The 16,554-nt window shown below is 38.2% G+C and overlaps 3 protein-coding genes across 4 annotated transcripts; 1 reads left to right on the forward strand and 2 right to left on the reverse strand.

The window, feature by feature from the left end:
• On the reverse strand, nucleotides 1-7,250 carry guk1a (guanylate kinase 1a). Of its 2 annotated transcripts, none has more exons than XM_008334430.3 (7): nucleotides 6,610-7,250; nucleotides 2,471-2,584; nucleotides 1,567-1,608; nucleotides 1,236-1,471; nucleotides 997-1,081; nucleotides 847-932; nucleotides 1-339 (listed from the first exon to the last, which is right to left on the reverse strand). In XM_008334430.3, exons 1-7 carry the CDS (start codon nucleotides 6,629-6,631, stop codon nucleotides 301-303), a joined length of 624 nt encoding a protein of 207 aa, XP_008332652.1. In that variant the 5' UTR covers nucleotides 6,632-7,250; the 3' UTR covers nucleotides 1-300. The 2 variants fall into 2 exon arrangements, with proteins under 2 accessions (XP_008332652.1, XP_008332651.1); XM_008334429.3 differs by lacking the exon at nucleotides 6,610-7,250 and adding an exon at nucleotides 5,664-5,791.
• c20h1orf35 (chromosome 20 C1orf35 homolog) lies at nucleotides 5,930-9,548 on the forward strand. The gene is made up of 8 exons (XM_008334428.3): nucleotides 5,930-6,347; nucleotides 7,265-7,415; nucleotides 7,500-7,545; nucleotides 7,651-7,733; nucleotides 7,837-7,909; nucleotides 7,996-8,069; nucleotides 8,142-8,264; nucleotides 8,893-9,548. The coding sequence occupies exons 1-8, from the start codon at nucleotides 6,251-6,253 to the stop codon at nucleotides 9,140-9,142; spliced, it is 897 nt and encodes a 298-aa protein (XP_008332650.1). The 5' UTR covers nucleotides 5,930-6,250; the 3' UTR covers nucleotides 9,143-9,548.
• Nucleotides 9,549-11,047: 1,499 nt separating this feature from the next.
• Nucleotides 11,048-14,346, reverse strand: arf1 (ADP-ribosylation factor 1). Its single transcript, XM_008334431.3, has 5 exons — nucleotides 14,217-14,346; nucleotides 13,276-13,459; nucleotides 13,062-13,172; nucleotides 12,831-12,955; nucleotides 11,048-12,750 (listed from the first exon to the last, which is right to left on the reverse strand). Exons 2-5 carry the CDS (start codon nucleotides 13,418-13,420, stop codon nucleotides 12,592-12,594), a joined length of 540 nt encoding a protein of 179 aa, XP_008332653.1. The 5' UTR covers nucleotides 13,421-13,459; nucleotides 14,217-14,346; the 3' UTR covers nucleotides 11,048-12,591.
• Between the last annotated feature and the right edge of the window lie 2,208 nt (nucleotides 14,347-16,554).

A 16,554-nucleotide genomic window follows, 5' to 3' on the forward strand; every position in this document is an offset into this window, starting at 1 on the left:
ATGTGGCTAAGAGTGTGCTGTAAACACTGTGGCTGTGAGAACTTTGCAAGAGTTGAATCAAGTACGGATTGTTAGGAGTACATTTTTTACACAACTGAAAATAAAAATATAAAAAGCACTTTGTAATAAAAAGGTGTTCTGCTAAACAATACGACACCATGTACTGTATTTCTACATGTCTGTAAGACCCACACACACCACCTCCTGAGGGAATGTACACAACTGGAATGGAGGTCCGTGATTGTGTGAGGAGTGACAGGAAGAGAGGAGGAAGTGTTGTCAGGTGATGGCTGCTGTTTCCTATGAAGACCTGTTGATTTTCTTGACCTTGTCAATCTCCTGTGGGGAACAAAAAATAATTAGGAATTCTTCCTCTGAGTGAAAAAAATTCAAATCTCCTAATCATCGCACAATGGAGAAATTCACAGTGTGAGTCTTTGCAACTCACAGGCTGCCACACGGGGAGGTGCCATTAAATATGTGGTTCCTCTAGGGCTCGAACCCAGGAATGTATAAAGCAGGTGTAATAACTGCTACAGTGTGGAACCGTAATAACTTAACCAAGTCATATAAGTGTCAAGCTCATTGTTATTAAATTGTGGACACTGTAGAGTGTAGCCAGAAGTGAATCCCCAGAAAATGACCAGATGAGTCTGTTGGATTAACAGTTAACATATCAGTGACTGTTGCTGGTCTGTGAAACACAAAGTTTATTTTGGACACAGTTTTTGAAATAAAAATGATTCTCTCATCAGTAATGGTTAGTAATAAAAAAATGAAGAAAAAAAATATGAACAATGAAATACATTCAAGTCATTTATCCAAAAAGTGGTAATAGGAACTCACCTTCAGCAGTGCTTGTTTTAATTGAATGTAAGCATCATCTAAGTTGTCATTGACAACTACCACATCGAATACGCCAGGTTCTTTACCTACGAGAAACAAATATTGATCAGTTTTAATACAGTTTTTTTTTTTCTCTGAACAAATACTTACTGAACTCCATGTCCACTGCAGCTGCTCTCAAACGCTTCTGCAGGCTCTCCTCCGACTCCGTTTTTCTGTCCCTGAGACGTTTTTCCTGAAACGACATAAGCTTGATAAACAGGCGTCCAACCCTGGCCTAGGAATCTGCCCAATTCCTGAGTCAACCAGGATTTTTTTTTACCCCTAGTATGACCAAGGGAATTGTCCAGATTTAGTTACCTGGTCAAATCTCTCTTTTGTGCTCTTACCAAAACTGCCATCGATGGCGGCTGGATGGAGATGTAGATGGGATCCAGGTCCGTCTTTTTGATGTTTCTCACTCCCTGCATGTCAATGTCAAGTATACAGATGAGATTCTTGGCCTGGACGTCCTGCACAGCAGCTTTACTTGTTCCGTACATGTTCCCCGAAAACTCTGCACTTTCAATGAAGTCACCATTGGCTACGCCAGCCTGCATCACATCCCGTGTGACATAATGGTAATCTGAAACCCCACAGAAGCACACAGGGCAAAAATTAACGTTACCTTTCAATAGAAGGTTACCTCTCAGCAGAATTATAATGTGGAATACAGTTTACCTTTGCCATTCACTTCTCCAGGTCGAGGGTTTCTCGTTGTATCTGAGAAAAATAGAAAGTACCGAAGGCTGTACTGCAGTTTGATCCAGACATAAATTATTGTAATAAATACATGAGCTGTTTGACAGACAAGACATCAATCCAACAATGACAGTTTACACTGTATGCTTGGATGTGACTTTATCTAAACTTTACCTTAATCATCAAAACTTCAGGTCTCAAACAAGTGCTAAAATCCTAAATATTAATTTTACACTACATTTTTCACTCTACTGCTATGAATCTGGTGCTTTAGTACAGTACTACTAACCACAGCAATGTTAACAGAAAGGCCAACACAAATAAGCTATACCAGGGGTGTCCACACTATTTTGGCTTGGAAGCTACTACCCAAATGACTATGCTAAGGTGATCTACCAAGAATGAAAACAATACATTTATTATGTATTTATGTAGGATTTAAACTACCTAAATACACACATCAAATGTTTGGTTAGTGATTAAATGCTTATAGCTGTATGGTACAATATGATTTTGAATTCTTACAATATATGGTCACTACTACGCACGATAGATTTTATTTGTTTTCATTTTAATTGCTCATGATCTATCAGCACTCTCTTTGCCATCAACTGGTAGACCACTGAGCTATACTAACAACTCAGAGGCAGAGTAATGCCAATGTTGTGTTCACGTGAGCTAAAGACCTAAAGTACAATAGAAAAAAAATATTAGAAGTTCAAGACAGTGGCTGAAAAAAGACAGTTAAATCTGTTTAAGGGTCTTCTGTAGTTTCTAGCGAATGGAAAAGTGAAATATTTAATATATCAAGATGACATTTACATTCACTGTCCCCATAAACCAACAGGAGCTCTTCTACCTGCCCTAAAGGTGACACACTTACGGGAGACGCTGAAGCCAAAGACACTGTCGTATTCCTTCATGAGCTTCTTGAGCAGAGTGCTCTTGCCTGCACCAGACGGGCCGCTAAACACCACAGGCCTGGGTCCCGCCATTGCTAAAAGAGAGACAGAGAAGTGAATGTTTGTTTTAGAAACCAATGGGCTGTGGCTGGAGAGAAGACGAAGACACACCTCAGATTGAGTCAACATGTGAGTGTAAGTACGAACTGCTGACACGTGGCCAGTTTCACATCATCAGAACAGGGTATCAAGTTTGGACAAGAGTTGCTGGGGAGTGGGGGGGGCAGGGTTAACACAGTGGAATTGCAAGCTGGCAGTTTTGACACATCTTCTACAGGGGCTGAACAAATCAACTGACCAACAGGCCTCAAGCGTCACCATGGTACTATTGAGGAAGCGTCCCTCATTAATTGGAGAGCCCTCTCATGGGAGGAGCACAGAGGAGAACAAATGCTGAGTGGCACCATCAACCACAGAAATCATAGGCTTTTCAATGAGCAATCAGAGCTCAACATGATTTAGAGGTTAAAATGAAGGAGGACAAATTTAATGATACACAACATTTTTAGCCCACAAAAAAATGCAAATTGTCATAAAACACAACAAATATAATGTAATATTCTTTAAAAGACACACAAACATACACACACACACACACATACATACAGTACAAAAATGTCTCATGAATATAAGTATGTGGCAGTTTTTGTTAGTGTTTTTCAAACATCTCAGTTTCACAAATTTTGAATTTTCTGGGTTTTTCTTTGTTTTAGACTTTACAGGGTTATCAGATTAAATGGATTCAGCTGTTGATGCTTTACCTAGATTAGCACACACAAAGAATGCATGAAGCAACCCGCACTGTGCCAATGTTGGGTCATGCTAAAAGTAAGTTACTATAATACTATATCTGCAGCTACAGGATCCTGCCTGAATACACATCTGATTTTTTATATAATATTACTCACAAAAATGTGTTAACACAAGCAATTCAAGTACAGAAAAATACCTGTAGCCTGTTGTATCTTCCCTCAAAGGCAGTGCAGCATTCATGTGAGCAGTAATGGTGTGACTGAATAGCAAGTACAAGATACAAATAGGAAGGGGGGGGGGGGGGAGGGCCACATTTAAACGCCAGCCGACTATGATGTAAAAAAAAAACCAAATGTTTAAAAATAGAATGCACACAAATTCTAGCTCACAGAAGAGATCTGTGTGGATTTTATTTCAATGGATGCTCCTCCATCTAGTTAAGATTTTATTTTTTGGTTGTCAGCAGCAATGTTGGAATTTTTTCAGCTAAAGTGAAAAACACAGTGATAATCACAGCTTACAGGTATTTAACTTAGATTAATATCAGGAATCAGATGCCGTGTAAATCAGCATAAACTGAGGAATTCCACTAGACATAACGACATGCATTTAATTGCAAAAAAAATGATACAAAAACATCTTAATCCACCGTTAAAATGATATAGCATTGTGCTGGGCTTCAAGACATCAGTTTAACAGACAAGACAAAAATCACAGCAGTATAATGAAGCTTTCTCTGCAGGCATAACCAACACAGTGGGGTCGTGGCTGCAGGTGCAGATGACAAGAGTCATTCTCTGTGGCCTCTTGAGTTTTTCCCTAACAAGGGAGATGGCTAATTAAAGCTTCAGGAGTTCATTTCTCTGAGGTCAGGAAAAAACAAAAACAACTCTTTTACAATTTTACAGTCTTTTTCCTCCCAAACACCTCACTCCATCCCAAATCTTAACCAACAGGATATCCAGTCATAAGTAGGTACAGAGAAATTGAAGCCTCTTCAAATGTGTAGTTATTTCTTTTAATTACTTACATCTTCAGATTTGCCAGGAATCTGATACCTGAAAATATAATCTATAAGCAATATTAGTAACAGTCAATAACAACATATTTTACAATACTAACATTTCTGGCATGTATGCTACACGTTTGGCAGTTGCCCAATTTGCAGCACAAGTCAGGTCACAAGTACAAATCCTGTAAATGTTAATTACTTGTTGAAAATAAATTAATAAAAAAATAAATGAATAAATAATTTTTAACAACTAGTCTCTTAAATTAGAGCTGCATGACAGGAAATGGAAGACTTGACATTACGGTTCAAATAAGTTAACACTTATTGGATGCTGCACGGTAGCCGTGCACTCATGTGACTGAAGTTATCCCTGAACAAAGTCATATGGAAGCAATAGTCTGATGTTACTATCCAATGGGATGAACACAGGCAATGTTTACCATCTGTCAATCACACTAGCTGGTGTTAGTACATGTACCAGAATAATACATTAGTTACTAATGCCCTGTTTCTCATCTGTCTTTAATCAACTCTGTACCAAGTTTAAACAGGTAAACTCTGGTGACTAAATGCAATTGACCAGTCAAGACAGTGAAATTTAGCTTTTATATTTGGTTTGGACTGCATATGTACTTTTGTACAACTTTAATTTTACTGCTTTGACTGTTTTAGTATATGTCACATAAAAAAGCTGAAGCAGAAGAGTTTCATGGGTGTATATGAACTGGCTCAAATGCAAAGTTCATTTCCTGGAAAGACCATTAAAACTGAACTTGACGGAAAGGAATATAACAATATTCTGCATTCTAATATTGAAAGAGTCACGGACATTTCACATTTTTTTACCTGAACTGAAGTGGCTTTAAACGTAACTGGTGATAATTAAACATCAGGATACAATACAAGCTTATGTTCAGAGTGAATATTTGAAATGCATTCAGAAAAACAAGACATAGGACATCTTTAATATTTTCTAGGTAGCAAAAACCTGTAAAAGTGTCACATTAGTTACGAGCTTTTCTCTCTTTCTCTCCGTGCCTAACAATGTCTTGCCTTGTTTTACAGTGTCCACAGACGTGCATACTTGTACCTACCACCTCCACGTATGTTACATTTTCAACATCACTGACTTGCAGCTCAAAAAGAACGACTACCAAGTATCTGTTTGAGAAGAAACCGCCTTTAAGACAGCAAGACTGAATTAGTTTCACCACCGACACAGCGTTCGAGAGAAAAACTGCCCCAATAGACTGGAGGAAATAATCTGCTGCATCCTAGCTGGTGATGAGGCAGATATTCAAACGACAACATGTTTAAAAAACACAATATATAATTATGTAAACTCTTACCTGAAAACAGTCTGGAAAAATATCTCATATACATGAGGAACGCCTGAGACTGTTAAACGAGGTCTGGAGGATTTCCTCCATTCGCTCCTTGTAAACCATCGGAAACTAGGTTCATCTACGTCATCACTGCGCGTCACAACAACAGTAACGTGTGTTGGAGTGCAAGAAAAGACAAATGCGCATATTGCTAGTAGTTAGCTTAGCTTCTAGTTTAAGATAAATTATATGACAATTGTATGGAATTTAACAGTACTTGTGGAAGGTTGTTGGTTGCTTTAGCTGACCAACGCGTACTAATCTTCTAGTTCTGTGTGACTGTACTTTAGATCACAATCAAGCAGCACAGCCGGTATAGTCCTTGAAAGTTCAAATTACATACAGAGGTAGAAGCAGAGTTATTTTCATCTATATTGACTTCAACACAAAAGACAACACAATAAACTGGGGGAAACTACTTTAAAACATTTCGGATGATTCTTCACCAAAGGCCTGTCTGACCTGAATGCGCTGCTCGTGAGCTACGGTGGCTAACAAGTGTGCTGGTGAAATCAACGCTATTCTAGATCTAACAAAGTGATTAAGTAAACATGTTTGGTTCGTCGAGAGCCGGAGGAGTTCGCGGAGGCCAGGACGCATTCAACTGGGATGACGTGAAAGTAGATAAACACAGAGAAAATTATCTGGGTAAGTGGGAAAAAGTACGCTATCAGCGCTGACCAGATCTGTAGCGGATGCAGCAACTTGCTAACTCGAACAACCAAGACACATTGAAGTCTACAGTCCTTACCACAGAGTCAACAACTCAACCTTTTTACAATATAACTACATCTAATACGTGTATACGACAAAAATAAAACAACCACAAATTGCAGTTTTTATAAAGAACTTAAAAGTGCCGATATAGGTAATTGTACACTAACGCTCTTTGCTATTTGGGTTTAAATACCTTTGGAAGTAGATTCCCTCATTCTGGTGACCGGGTCTATTTTTGACCAATATTTATTTAATTTCTTTTGTGCACTGCACTCCGCAGGTCCTGTCGTTTACTGCCCAACACCGCCTCTCTATCTGCTGTGAACCACACACGTGTACTCTGTGGCCTTGAGCCCTCACTGCTGCCCGAAAGCGCACCTTAACACCGAATGCTATCGATTTATATTTATATTTTAGCTTTCTGCGGCTAACGTGGCTAAACATGCTTACAATTGGCTATTGTGGGATATTGGATTCTGTAATATTTGGTTATTTACTTATATATTTAAGTGACCATCAAATCAGTTATCCTGGATAATTTTAATTATTTTTTATTTATTAATCATTACCCAAATGTATTCATTTTCTATTTCACAAAGTAACTTTTTGAGTTTTTGCCTCTTATTTATTATTTGGCTGAAAATTTCACCTGGACCTTTTCAGTATTAAGGACTCTTAAAATGGAACTTCTAAATTGCAAATATTACCTAAAACATTTAGTTGGTAATGCAATAACAAAACATTTTCATCAAATTCCCTGTCAGAAAATCACAAGGCAAGTGTAACATTGATATTAAGCTTCAGTCGTGAAATTATTTCTGAACCACTCATTACCGTTTTGTTACCAGGTAACTCCTTGATGGCACCAGTTGGGCGGTGGCAAAAAGGGAAAGATCTTACTTGGTATGCCAGGGATAAAAAAGGTGGGGCGGCTACATCCAAAGCAGATGAACTTGCAGCAGTCAAGGCTGCAGAGCATGAGGCAATGATGGCTGCCCTGTATGTACACCTTAAACAAATACAGTATGTTAGAAGTACAAACACAAAGTCAGAACAACTGATGATTATTTCTTATTGATTTAGAGGACACAAGAACATAAAGAAACAACCAACCGGCTTGACAAGAGAAGTAAGTCTCACTGTTGTCATTTGCATCCAGTCAAATGCCCTGAAACACCTGGGGGTTGATAGAAATGACCAGATTGAAAAGAAACAATAATTTGTATTATAACAGGATCTTGTAGAAGTTTGCCGAAGGGAAGAGGCTGATGGCGAAGAGAGAAATGTGGACCGCATCTCAGGCTTGGGTAGCTCTAGGTAATTTTTTTTTATTTTTTAGGTATTTTACTTAAAAACAAAACATAGTTTTGTGACATTTGTTCCATGCAGACATTTTTCTGATTGTTTGTTTACACTCTAGTGAAGGGTCAAGGAGAATGCTACTGTCCCAAAAAGAGAAAGAGGTTGCCAAAATGGGTCTACCAGTTTTCACAGTAAGTTCTGTGCTATCGATATTTTTGTTTTTATTTTTCAAATTCAGGTACAATTAAGTTTAAAGAGTTTTTTTTTTTTTTTACAGCATTACAAAACGGAGGGACGTCCACAGCAAACTGCAAGAACAGACACAGCTGAAATTAAAGAAATAGAACAACGGTGTGTATGTTTGTCTCCAACTGTCCAAATGAACTTTAAGGACTGTTTAATCCCCCCCCCCTTTAACCATAGGGATGAGGGCAAAAAGAAAAAGAAGGAAAAAAAGAACAAAAAGGAGAAAAAGAAAAAAGAGAAGAAGAAGAAACGACAAAGAAGAGACTCGTCCTCTTCAGACTTGGATGACAATAGAAAGAAGTAAGTTCACTTGGGGTCCAAATGGTTTACTGCCAAGTACTGCCATGGATGTAAAACTATTTTGTTTTTCTTCCAAATCAATCTAAGTACTCCCATATACACATCCAACACCAACCTTTTTATATAAAAAACAAAACAAAACAACAACAGTGTAACACTCGTACTCTTAAAGATTCTGTATTGCAAAATGCAAATAACAAGAATTATTCCCTTTCACCACCAGAGGGCGTTAAGGTACTGTTCTTCCGCCCGGTGAATTAACTTTTTTAAAATTATTTAAACAGGTTGCCTAAGAATACAAAAATGTTTGCCAGAATCATGAATATAATTAAATACAAATGACAAATTCAGTATTAATATTTATGTCAAATAATATAACGCTGTGATTTAGAAAAGCCTGTGGTTTAAACAAATGACATATGTAAATGTGAAGGTTCAGATTACCCACATTAAAATTAAAAATGTGTCTGTGTATCTTCCTCGGCTAGTCCAAACTGTTATCTTAAGTTTTTGTTTCGTGGATATCAATGTAAGAACTGATCTGGCAGTATAGTGTTCCCCAAACCTCACACCTTTGGTCTCCTCCACCGTGCCACTCATTGATTATTTGTTTCCTTTTTCTCTTCAGGCACAGAAAAGACCACCATCATCATAATCCATCATACCATAGTCAGAGTGGAGCCAGACCCCATGACAGCCATTCAATAGGGGGAGTAAATGCCGAACGAGAGCCCCCTCACCCCTATCATCGACATCGGCGGCATGACTCCTCTGATGGGGAGTCCCCTGTCCCCCGCAACCCTGCAAGCCACAAGATGGCCCCTGCTGCTTTGACACAAAGCCACAGGCGGCGCCACGACACAGACTCGGACGACTAATGTCCCTCCCCCCAATTTAAACATAATATGAACAGAGCGCTCTACAGCAGCTCGACCAGCCCTGAAGACCTTATTTACCCTTCAGTCTAACAGAGCCAGGAGACAGGATGACAGGCCTGACAAACAGGCTTTGACCTTATGTTTAATTTTTTCACACCGTGATTTGGCCAGTTGGGCCCAGCACAGTGTTGGTCATTTAAACCTTCTTCATGATTTTAATAACTTTTTTGTTGTGTCATCAGATTGGGATTTTTGTCATTATTTCTTTGAACATTAAATTGTGCTATAACTGCTGCGACAGTTTTTTTTGTTTTTAGGAGGAATAAACATATTTTGTCACCAAACAAAGATCAACTGTTCTGTGGCAGCCTGAGTGAAAACCTTAATAAATTCAAAACAGAGTTAACACTGTTTCACATGATTGTGTTAAAGCATATAAGGAAGATAACCACTGATACACATGGATGAAAACTTCTCAGCGAAATTTAGCAGACAATTAAAATGCAGAGTATGCCGGGATCATTTCTTGTTTTTTCTATAAACAGTGCAGAAAGGGGAGAATCTTTAACCTGCAGGGCATAGCTAATCACTGTAATACCAGTTGGAGCTGCACTGACTTCATTATTAATTTCCTCACTAGATCAATGACACAGTTACCTGGAAATGTAACAGTCCACTTAATGCCTGTGATGGTCATGTATGTTGGGCAACAAGCTCCACGTATGCTAGGCCTACCCTCCTTTTCCCCATCATCACATTGTATTTTACAGCGAGTTTGCACACTTTCAGTTGCACTTCTGCCCACCCACTGGCCAAAAATCCTACTAGTTAACACTCAGAACTGTCTCTTGCACAGTTAAATACAAATAAATGACATCAACACAAATAACCAGCACTATACACTCTCTGTAGGTTTTTTTTCCAGTATTTTAAAATTATTTCTTTGTCACAATCACTTGTGGTATTGTAAAAACAAAGGACTTTTATTGGTAACCTCACATAAAATTAGGACTTAATTAACAATGCATCAAATATCCATTTGATGCTGATAGGACGACAATTCCCCTTCGGAATCAATTCTCCCACCACTGATCACTTTTTTTTTTCTTGACACTTTTTCATTCACAGTCAAGCCAGCACTCCATAATCCCTCACCGTTCTAGGTTGAGCTCACTGACTGGTGTGATACCATTGGAATGCTCTCCACTGGTCATAATAGTGTAGTGTTTGCATTTGCCTTGAATTGGTCTGAAAGAGGGTATTCTGCTGGCTGGCACCTGAGGGGGTGCACTAAAAAAGAGCAAGGCATTCATTAAGAAGAGTGCAAAAAAACAGGCTGGTCCTTTTATACGGCCGGGTACCATTAGACCGCCACACACAAACCAGGCTGATGGACCAGCAGGAGAGGAGACCAGACAAAGCCACCCTGTAAGGGACCTAAGACTCAGGCTCCCTCTCCTTCCACCACAACCGTACTCTCCTCCCATGTTTTATAGGCTTGGCTGCATTAACCACGGCAGCCTAATCAACCTGTAGGAATGCTGTCCCAGATTGTCTCCCTGACACAATGTGAACCAGGGTGTGCTCATATTACTGCTTTCACCTCGGTATTGGGCAGTTTCCACAACCTTGTGCCATCACATTTCTTCCTGGGTCAAAGTGCAATCACCTCCAGCAGTTTAGCAAGACTCTTCATCTACGTCGCCACACTACTAGTTTAACTGCTATTGGCTTTTTCTTATCAAGCATTAAATACAGATGCAGAGAAACCAAAGCTTTTTAACATAAAATGTTTAAAGGATGAACTGGTTATTAGCTCTGTCCCTAAAGCTTAAAACAAGTTTTCTGTTCTGGGTGAACAGCTCCAGCTGACTAGCACACAAAGTGATGGCCTACAGGCAGCTGTACAGCCCTCATTAAGAATGACCTTTTAATTCTACATTTGCTTGAAAAACATATTAATAAACATATATACACTCATACCAACCACAATATTTTGAATTCCTTCTCAGGTAAAAAATATGCAGTTAACATAATTCCATATTTCCTTATAATAATTTGATAATTACATTTTTCCTAGAGATAATAAAGGGGTTCTACATTATGTATCTTTACATTGATTAATTTTATTGTATGACGTGTAACAATGAAAATCAGGCTCAAATTCTTACTAATTTTTACAGTGCTTTCCTCCTCGCAAAACAAAAACCCTCATAAAAAAAAAAAAATCAACATTTCAAAATTTTAAAGAGGTTGCAGTTAAAATATACTAAATGCCACACAGAAAAATAAAATACAACCAACACCCAAGTGGAAAAAAAGCTTTAAAATAAAAAGGCAATGTGAGAAGTTGAGAGTTGAGTAAGAAGGCGCATGTAATGTCCACCGAGATAGCATTCCATAGAAAAAAACACAATGACAATTGAGTAATAACTCAACAGAAATTTTTTTTTGTATAGCCTGATTGACATTTTCCAGATCATGAATTAAAAAATGGACCATACATGCTTGAAGCATTAACAAAAACACAAGGGAGAATTGGGGTGGAGGGGGCGGTCATGTGTTACTCATTAGTTGGAAAATTTAGTAACTGTTAGCTGAGAAAATTATATTTGTCATAGTCATAAATATGCATGCCCTTTAAAACACACAATTCAGTGTTTCTCAGCACATACTGTATATTGCAGAGGCAGCATATGATCACCCTGAGAAATCAGAAATACAAAAACCCAACAGATCAGGACTACTGCCTTAAAAAAAAAAAAAAAAAAAAGAAGGGATATAAAGAGACAAGATTGTTGTAGCAAAGCTAAGTTCAAGCCATTTCTCTGTAAGACAAGGTCAGTAATTTCTTTACAGATGAAAATTTCTTAAGTGGGTAATAAAATTATGTCAGATACTGGTGCGCAAAATACCCCAGTAATGACTAAATGGCAACCTGTGAAGCTGGTGCATGTGGTTACTAGTTGTAGTAACTCTAGCAACTGCAATTAGTGCTTTACTTTACAAACATAATAGAAGTATTTCTTTGTGAATAGAACTGTACTTTAGAGTACATTTCACCACACAAGTCACCAGGTTGCATTTGAAAACTATGTATGAAGTTCTCATTCCTGCCTCCTTTTCATCTATTCAATGCACCCGTGGCTGCCCATCGACCAAAGAGGGGAAAAAACAAACAAACAAACAAACAAAAAAAAAACCCCAAACAACAGGATCCAAAATGGTGCATGAAGCCACACCACTGCCAAATCTATTTACAATTACATAAAATTAAACAAATTATGTGAATAGAACCCAACCACTGCTGCCCTGTTTGTGGTTATGACAACAGGAGAAAACAGCCTCCAGTGTGTATTTTGGACTAAGTAGCTCATTATTGCACCACCATAGGAGTATGCAAGTGTGGACAGAGACTGGTGGGGTAAATGAGTTTTGGATGGCAGTAATTAAGACTTCTTGAGTGTGTTCGATAACCAATCAAGTCCTTCATAAAGACCATCCCCAGAGGTGGCACAGGTTGCCTGGATGTACCACTTTTTGTTTCGCAGGTTGTGAAGCCCCAGCTTGTCTGTGAGTTCTGCAGCATTCATGGCATTTGGGAGATCCTTTGAACCACACAGGAAAAAAATCTTAAAATTATCATTCAAGATACAGCTTGATTAAATAAACATTTTGAGTGTTTAACCTGTTTGTTGGCCAGTACTAGTAGAACAGCGTCACGGAGCTCATCCTCTGCCAACATTCTGAGGAGTTCTTCTCTAGCCTCTGCACAACGCTCTCTGTCATTGCTGTCCACAACAAAGATGACTCCTTTAAAAAAAGCACAAAAGCTGTTATATAAAGACTTCCCAAACACATGTAATACACTATTAATATAAAGATAACGTGAAAATGAACAGTGTAATCTAGTGCTTACCCTGTGTGTTTTGGAAGTAATGACGCCACAATGGTCGAATTTTGTCTTGACCACCAACATCCCACACTGTAAAACTGATGTTCTTGTACTCTACAGTCTCTACATTAAAGCCTGAAAGATACGAAAGCTTTAGTCTCTCAAATGTCAACTAGATTTCTCGTTTTATATTCATAACATAAATATTATTGACCTTACCAAACATTATTGACCTTACCTATTGTGGGAATGGTGGTCACAATCTCTCCCAGTTTGAGCTTGTACAGAATCGTTGTCTTTCCAGCAGCATCTAGACCCACCATTAGGATTCGCATCTCCTTCCTTCCAAACCCGCTAAAAAGAGTTGCAAAAAAATTCCCCATGCTGAATGTAGATGGGAATTTCCTTTGGCAAAACTAACTCTGTTGAGAAACCAGAGAACAATTGTTAGGGTGAAAATTAATATGGAAGAAAGCAAGATGATACACAGTTACCCAGTTAAAGAATAAACACAAATAAGGAGGCCTTAACATTTTTCAGCTCAGAAAACAATGCTTTTAACTGCAAGTACAAAAAAGCTCGAGTATAGACCCTGGCTAATAAACTAAGGCTTTAAATGTTAATAACCATCTGTAAGAACGCTACTCTCTTACGTAACAGTGGCAACAAATTAACGAAATACCAGCTTACGTCACTGATTTTTAATAATTATAATTTGTTGAACTAAAAAACGTTTAGTCGTTCTCACGTAACGAGAAATGAGTGGTCGATCGCCAGTAATGCCCAATTACACCTGACTTCTTATGAAAGCTGGTAATCTCGTTGTAGCACTTTGAAATCGAGTGTACTACACAGGAGCGGTCCGATAATAAGCCACAGAAAACCCGTACATAAACGTATCTGCCTATAACTGATATGTCATGATAGTACAAAATAACTTTTTTCGTTTTAAACTCTAACTACATTTAAGCAGGGAACAATCAAACAAGGAAGTCAGTTACCAAAGTGGCTAATGCTAACGCGAAGAGCGGGTAGTTGACATCTTTCTCGCGGCGGGTTCCCGGGGGTTTTTTCAACGGTCTTCAACGGAAGTTTAAAACTTATACAGAGAATCTGACGAGACTATTTAACGTAAAGTTCTGACAAATTTCAGGTTATAGGTCTACACTCAAAACCTACCTTATCGTCGTAATTTTCTCCCTTGTTTAAGGCGTTTCCGTCTTCGGGAATGGCGACAGAATTTGACACGTCTTCTTCTGCCTCCTGCCCCCTTCTTCTTCTGCGTTTCCGGTAGACTGGATACTTTTTGGCACAACATCGCCGCCTCCTGGCAGGAAGATTGAGTAGTTGAATGTAAAATATAAATAACTAAAAATATCATTCGTGCAAACAGTCGCCTTAGACATTTTAATGTGAAGAACACAGCAGTTAAAAGCAGTTAGAAATTAAGTTTGCTTTAATTATCACATACATTCTACTACATCAATAAATCATTAGCCATTCCTAGGATATATTTAACATTTTAAATAAGATTATTAAGTAATGTCTACAATGCATTTGCAATACAAAGTTAATAAAATGTAATTCTGGCATCAGTATTTGTTGTTTAAGCAGTTGTTCATATATATGTGAATATTATAATATCTATTTGGAATAGAACACATCATATTTGACAGTAAAATGAAAATATACAGATTATTAAAAAACAAACAAAAACAAACAGTTTATAGCTGGCCAAATAATTAAGAGAATCAAAACGGCCCTTTTCTTTAGTCCTTATTTAAACCATAAATTGTTTTGCAATTATTTTTGCTTTACATCAGATCCAACAACCATGTTCTCATATGCTACTGGTAGCTCTATTGCTTAGAGCTTAGTAATATATAGTTTTGTCAATATTTAAAATGCATTTCAGTATATAAATGCATTTTATACCAATTAAGATTACATGAAAACACATTTTTGCTTAATGATTTACCACACTACTCTGAAAAGGGTGTGTGAAATTGAAAAACTTCTTCTGCAAATTCTGTGGGATTTTTTTTTTGGGTCACCACCTGTTTTTTGTTTTGTTTTTTTTTGCCTTGTCTGAGGACTTAAATTGAGTTCCTACTAATTCTTCTTTCAATTTTGGAAGGAAAACAATCCGACAAAAAACAAAAAAGTTTATAAAATGATAAAACTTAATCTATTTCTTTTTCTTTTTTTAAATCTGACACCATTTGTAATTATTACAGTGGTGATAGCGTTTTGGCTACCGTCATCTTTGAACTCTGAAGGCACAGGTGCAGGGGATACAACACAGAACTGTTTACTGAAACCTGTCACAATTATATTTTATTGCTTTTGCACTGCTTTGGAAAATCACCTGCACTCTGAGGTAATCCCCCTCATTGGGAAAGTTATACCTGCAGGCAGAGTCTGTGATCCTGGGGTGTTGACCAAGATGAGTATTTTCCAGTAATATGACACAAAAGAAATAATGGCACATTATATTTAATACAGGATATATCGCTAAGTGCAGATATTTTGACAGGATTTAGGCAAACCAAAGTACAGCAACGTACCATATGGTGAGATGATAGTACAGGTAGAGATCCAGGAGAAAGGGTTAAATCCCACTGAAACACAGCAGCGACATGAGTAACATCCAATGACGGCTCCTCTTACTTCTTTTCTGCTTCATATCTCACAAGATACTAACAGTTGTGACGTAAAGACAGAGGGGTTCCAAATGGGACAGTAGGGGGTGTTTATACACACACACACACACACACACACAAACAAAGAAAGATGCTGATGCCCATGGATATGAACAACTTTCTCCCTCACATGTTCATTCATACTCCCTCTTTTTCCCTCTTTCTCTCTCTTTCACTCTTTCTGCTCCTTTCCTATTCCTAACCTTATGCCCACATGTGTCATATGAGTGGACCTTCATGGTAATATTTGAGAATACACACTCTACTTCTGTAGACTGTATGGGAGGGTGTGTATTTCACATTACACACTGTGCATTTCGGAAGTTAAAGTGCCAGTTGTATCCACATTTAAGTTAATTTATGACACATGGGGAAGAGAGATGCTTCTCTGCACTTTGTGAATGGATGAAAGGGGGGAAGGGGAGTCAACATATGCAATAGAAACTGGGTTAGGGTCTCAGTGGGGTCTCACTCAGTTTCCCTTGAGACAAGACCCAGAAAAGATAAGAACATTAAAAAAAGTGGTTCAGGAATGCTGATCCGGTGTGTGTATATGTGAGTGTAGGGACAATTCACACTGCAGTACAAAGACACACACACACACACTGGTGTGCCTGTGCTTCACCTCAAATTAAAATGTATTTGAAACGTGGAGATATTTCTGATGGACAAAATAATATAAGATGTTTTTGTAGGAACCCACTGTGACATGTCCCCTGGGCATTTAGTAGACTGCTGTGTAATTCATACAAAAGAGCCAGGTTGGTATTAAGTAGTTTACGGCTTAGACGGACAGGCATGGTTTACCTCCCTCT

This window comes from Cynoglossus semilaevis, chromosome 20, assembly GCF_000523025.1.
Source record: "Cynoglossus semilaevis isolate Cse_v1.0 chromosome 20, Cse_v1.0, whole genome shotgun sequence".
In the NCBI taxonomy this organism is placed as follows: domain Eukaryota; kingdom Metazoa; phylum Chordata; class Actinopteri; order Pleuronectiformes; family Cynoglossidae; genus Cynoglossus; species Cynoglossus semilaevis.

What these genes read in the sequence shown, in the direction of transcription:
- arf1 (XM_008334431.3), bottom strand. Translation starts at nt 13,420, where the DNA reads ATGGGGAATTTTTTTGCAACTCTTTTTAGCGGGTTTGGAAGGAAGGAG. An exon ending in GACCACCATTCCCACAATAG is followed by an intron (nt 13,173 to 13,275) that starts GTAAGGTCAATA and finishes CGTATCTTTCAG; the next exon opens with GCTTTAATGTAGAGACTGTA. An exon ending in TAGTACTGGCCAACAAACAG is followed by an intron (nt 12,751 to 12,830) that starts GTTAAACACTCA and finishes TGTGGTTCAAAG; the next exon opens with GATCTCCCAAATGCCATGAA.
- guk1a (XM_008334429.3), bottom strand. Translation starts at nt 5,697, where the DNA reads ATGTATATGAGATATTTTTCCAGACTGTTTTCAG. An exon ending in TTTTTCCAGACTGTTTTCAG is followed by an intron (nt 2,585 to 5,663) that starts GTAAGAGTTTAC and finishes TCTCTCTTTTAG; the next exon opens with CAATGGCGGGACCCAGGCCT. An exon ending in TGGAGAAGTGAATGGCAAAG is followed by an intron (nt 1,472 to 1,566) that starts GTAAACTGTATT and finishes GTGGGGTTTCAG; the next exon opens with ATTACCATTATGTCACACGG.
- c20h1orf35 (XM_008334428.3), top strand. Translation starts at nt 6,251, where the DNA reads ATGTTTGGTTCGTCGAGAGCCGGAGGAGTTCGCGGAGGCCAGGACGCA. An exon ending in CAACCGGCTTGACAAGAGAA is followed by an intron (nt 7,546 to 7,650) that starts GTAAGTCTCACT and finishes GTATTATAACAG; the next exon opens with GATCTTGTAGAAGTTTGCCG. An exon ending in TTGGATGACAATAGAAAGAA is followed by an intron (nt 8,265 to 8,892) that starts GTAAGTTCACTT and finishes TTTTCTCTTCAG; the next exon opens with GCACAGAAAAGACCACCATC.